The sequence below is a fragment of the Triticum dicoccoides genome, chromosome 4A (assembly GCF_002162155.2).
Source record: "Triticum dicoccoides isolate Atlit2015 ecotype Zavitan chromosome 4A, WEW_v2.0, whole genome shotgun sequence".
Classification (NCBI taxonomy): Eukaryota; Viridiplantae; Streptophyta; class Magnoliopsida; order Poales; family Poaceae; genus Triticum; species Triticum dicoccoides.
Window position 1 is genome coordinate 742470979 of NC_041386.1, and position 4159 is coordinate 742475137.

A 4159-nucleotide genomic window follows, 5' to 3' on the forward strand; every position below is an offset into this window, starting at 1 on the left:
GGAGATGAAATTAATTATTTTATCTCCTACTCCGGTGATGCTTCTTTTATTTGTTCTTCAAGTATGATATATGTATCCTTCTGATTTCAAGAAATGACCAAAAGTGATTTATCACTATTTCATTTCCCAGAAAATCTCTTACAGTTAGATTATTTGCATTCTGATTTGGTACCTCTGCTTGAAGCTGCAGATAAGTCTTCAAATAAAGATATGGATACGATAACTCTTACTTGGTAGCATTTTCAAAACAAAAAAGAGTCTTACTTGGTAGCCTACTACAGAAACTAGATAAATCATTATAGCCATCAGAGCTAGTGCAACACCTGCAGAGCTTTTTCATATGGTTATAATAAGCCAGCCGTAGATAATAACCCAAGAGCAACCCAGTCCCATAAAAGGAAGGGACATTTTTATGCATGGATGGAACTTCTGATGCGTATTGTAAGTATCAAAGAGGTATTGAGGAGGTTTCAATTTCTCTCGCAATGTGGCTTGTAGCACCAATGAGGGGTCATATGTAATTATGTATGGATGAATATGTAGTGGCATTTATGGCATTAAGTCAAGCCCTTGTGTCAGACAGGATTTGCTGGGCATGTAAGGTCGACTGGTCTGTGCTTTCTCTAAGATTGAGAACGTGGACCATAGATTTTCTTTAAGCTGTCAAATTTTCATGATCTATATTCAGAAGTGTATGTTCTACTGAAATGCCCAATTGATGGTGTTTCTACAGGTCAGGTTAATGAGGATGCTGGGAGCAGATTCCTGCATTTGGCAAGTTCGGCACAAAATGATGTTATGCAGTTAAAGGCGGTGACCGGAGAGGACGAGGGAGGCACGCCCATCCAAGACCCCGTTGTCGTCGTTCCGCGGATGACGAGAAGGAGGGCGAGGGAGGCATGCCCGTCGGAGACTGCGTTGCCATCGTTGCAGCGCACTCGACTCACACGCGGCGGAACCAGGGGGGAGGCGCCGACCAGTGGCCACTCCGGTAAGTGGAAGACTGTACTACCACCGTCCACCGTAAATCTTTTTAGTCCTGCATCGCATTGGTAGTAGTAATCACCAAATAGATTACCTAGAGACCTGTAGCTGTACAGTGATAGAGGTGTAGGCATAGTTGTCTGGGGTTACAGGGTGACAAAAAACCAACTCACATGTATGATATATATATATATCCTTCTGAGTTAAAGATGACCCAAGCTCTTTTCTGGAAAATATCTTACTATTAGATTGTCTAGTTTGAGCTTATGTTCTACAGCTTGAAGCTGTAGATAAATCTTCGAATAAAGCTGTCAAATTGTCATGATATATTCAGAAGTATATGTTCTGCTGAAATGTCCAATTGATGGTGTTTCGACAGGTAAGGTTAATGAGGATGTCAAGAGCAGATTCCAGCATTTCGCAAGTTCAGTACAAAATGATATGCAGTTAAACAGAGCCATGGAGGCATCACTGGATTGTAAGTACCCCCTAATTGGTACTTTTGGTCAAAAGGGCTATCATAACTGCTGCTAGTTATTTCCTCATCAGTTATCCAGAAGATAGAGGGCAGGCCTGGCGCAGTGGTGAAGTCCTCCCCACTTGTGCCAAGAGGTCCTGGGTTCGAACCAGCCTCTCTGCATTGCACTTTGTGTGGGAGCTTCTATGCACTGGGTCTGTCCTTTAGTTATCCAGAAGATCTCTTACAATGGGATTATCTAGTTCTTGATTAGGTCCCACTGCTTGAAGCTGTAGATAAATCTTCAAATAAAGATATGGACATGACAAGTCTTAGTAGCCTACTCTACTGAAACTAGATGGAATAACATCCTTATAGCCCAAAGTCCAACTGATTGCTATCTCTCCCAGCTGCGACACCTGCAGAGCATTATATGGACAAGCCATAGATAACCTAACAACAATCCAATCCCATAAAAGGTTTTTTTTTTAATTCTAGTTCATAGGTAATTAGTTCCTAGCAAATATCTAGTTCCTAGAAATTCTTAGTAATTATAAATTCATAGATATTTCTTAGTAATTCTATACCATTTTTATATGTAGTTACAGTTTATGTAGCTTAATTCTTTTATTTGACAATGTATAGATATGTCTGGAAACGACTATGCCGCAGCCTCTTCTTCGCGGATGATAAGCACGGGCGATGAAGCTGTAGAACCGTTGTCACGTCACGACGGTCCCAACACCTTGGGCACATACAAGGATGGGCAGGACAACTACACATCCACTGGTCATGATGAGCCCGGTACCGCCACAAATCCTGAAGACGCGACTCATCGCGACGAAGAGACCGGCCAAGGGGACCAGGCAGCTGGACAACCCAAAAGGCAACACAAGCCTAGGCGCCGAAACAAGCTTGGCACCAATAGGATTGTTATCAACCGAGTGTCTGAGGTGGGTCTACCTGTTAGTCCCAAGAAGGCCGAACAAGGTTACAGGAATGCCCTAGGCTGCATCCTTCGCGAAACCGTGAGCATAAATGAAACCAATCTCAGGTCGAAAGCGAACGAGAATTTGCGAGCGCTCCTCATATCGAAGCTGCACACTCATTACAAGTTCCCGGATGAGTCCCTAGACGAGACCACTCCGGTAAATAACAGAGCCCTCTGCAAGTGGTCCAAGCTTTTGAGTAGTTGGAAATCCAAGGCCAAAAGCGAATACCTTAAGAAAGATTACGAAACCGAGATAAAAAAGATCTGGCCATCGGTTTCCGAGGAGGACTGGAACCTGTTCAAGCAGCACTGTGAGACCCCTGAAGTCAAGGAGATGGAAAAATGGGGAAAGGATATGTGGGCTAAGAGCATTGGTAACCACACCCTTGGCAGCCGTGGTTACCCAGGGAAGAAGCCAAAGTGGGACAAGCAGGACACTGAGTTCGCTGCAGCAGGCAACTATCCTGTCATGGTGCCGGAGACGAGGAGTAGGATGGTGCACGCATCGGAGACCCCGTTGCCCTCGGCGCAGCGCCCTCGACTCACACGCGCTGGAAGCAGGGTGGATGCTCCGACCAGTGGCCGCTCCGGTAAGTACAAGACTCTCTAGTTCCACATCGGTACCTAACCGCCGAGTAGATTAACTAAGACTTGTAGCTGCGCAGTAATAGGGTTACAGAGTGCTGGAACAGGGGGGGAGTAATAAGGAGATTTATTTTTCTCCTACTTCAGCGACACTTTTTTGATTCGTTTTTAAGCTGGAAACCCAGTTCACATGTATGATATATCCTTCTGGTCTTTAGATGACCCAGGTGATTTACCAATCTTTTCCAGAAAAAATCCAGTCTCTTACAGTTAGATTGTCTAGTTTGTGATTAGGTCCCACTGCTTGAAGCTGTAGATAGTTCTTCGAATAAAGGTATGAATAATCCAAGAGCAATCCAATCCCATAAAAGGGGCATTTTTATACATGGTTGGAACTTCTGATGCGTATAGTAAAGTATCAAAGAGGTATTGAGGAAGTTACATATTTTCTGGCAGTGTGGTTAGTGGTGCTTATAGCATGAGGGAGTGGTCCTATGTATGAATATGTTTTGCTATGAGGGAGTGGTCCTATGTAAGTCAAGCCCTTGTGTCGGACAGAATTTGCTGGGCATGTAAGGTCGACTGGTCTGTGCTTTTTGTAAGTGATAGTTGCTCCCGAGTCTGTTGAAAACGTGGACTCCAGATTTTCTTTAAGCTGTCAAATTTTCATGATCTATATTCAGAAGTATATGTTCTACTGAAATGCCCAATTGATGGTGTTTCTACAGGTCAAGTTAATGAGGATGTTGGGAGCAGATTCCAGCATTTGGCAAGTTCAGTACAAAATGATGTTATGCAGTTAAAGGCGACGACCGGAGAGGACGAGGGAGGCGCGCACACCCAAGACCTCGTTGCCGTTGTTCCACCGATGACAAGGAGGAGGGCGAGGGAGGCATGCGCATCGGAGACCGCGTCGCCGTCGTTGCAGCGCACTCGACTCACGCGCGGCGGAAGCATGGGGGAGGCCCCGACCAGTGGCCGCTCCGGTAAGTGGAAGACTGTCCTACCACCGTAAATCTTTTTAGTCCCACATCGCATCGGTAGTAGTAGCTGTACAGTGATAGAGGTGTAGGCATAGATGTCCAGGGTTACAGGGTGACAAAAAACCAACTCACATGGAGGCATCACTGGATTGTAAGTCC

The 4159-nt window shown here is 45.0% G+C and overlaps 1 protein-coding gene across 1 annotated transcript in view; it reads left to right on the plus strand.

Annotated features, from left to right (window-relative positions):
* The window catches only part of LOC119284381, a 9674-nt gene that overhangs the window by 2681 nt on the left and 2834 nt on the right, over window positions 1-4159 (plus strand). Inside the window, exons 2-5 of the mRNA XM_037563523.1 lie at window positions 649-991; window positions 1364-1462; window positions 2087-3022; window positions 3746-4003. Coding sequence (XP_037419420.1) covers window positions 649-991; window positions 1364-1462; window positions 2087-3022; window positions 3746-4003 — 1636 coding nt within the window. The remainder of the gene's footprint in view (window positions 1-648; window positions 992-1363; window positions 1463-2086; window positions 3023-3745; window positions 4004-4159) is intronic.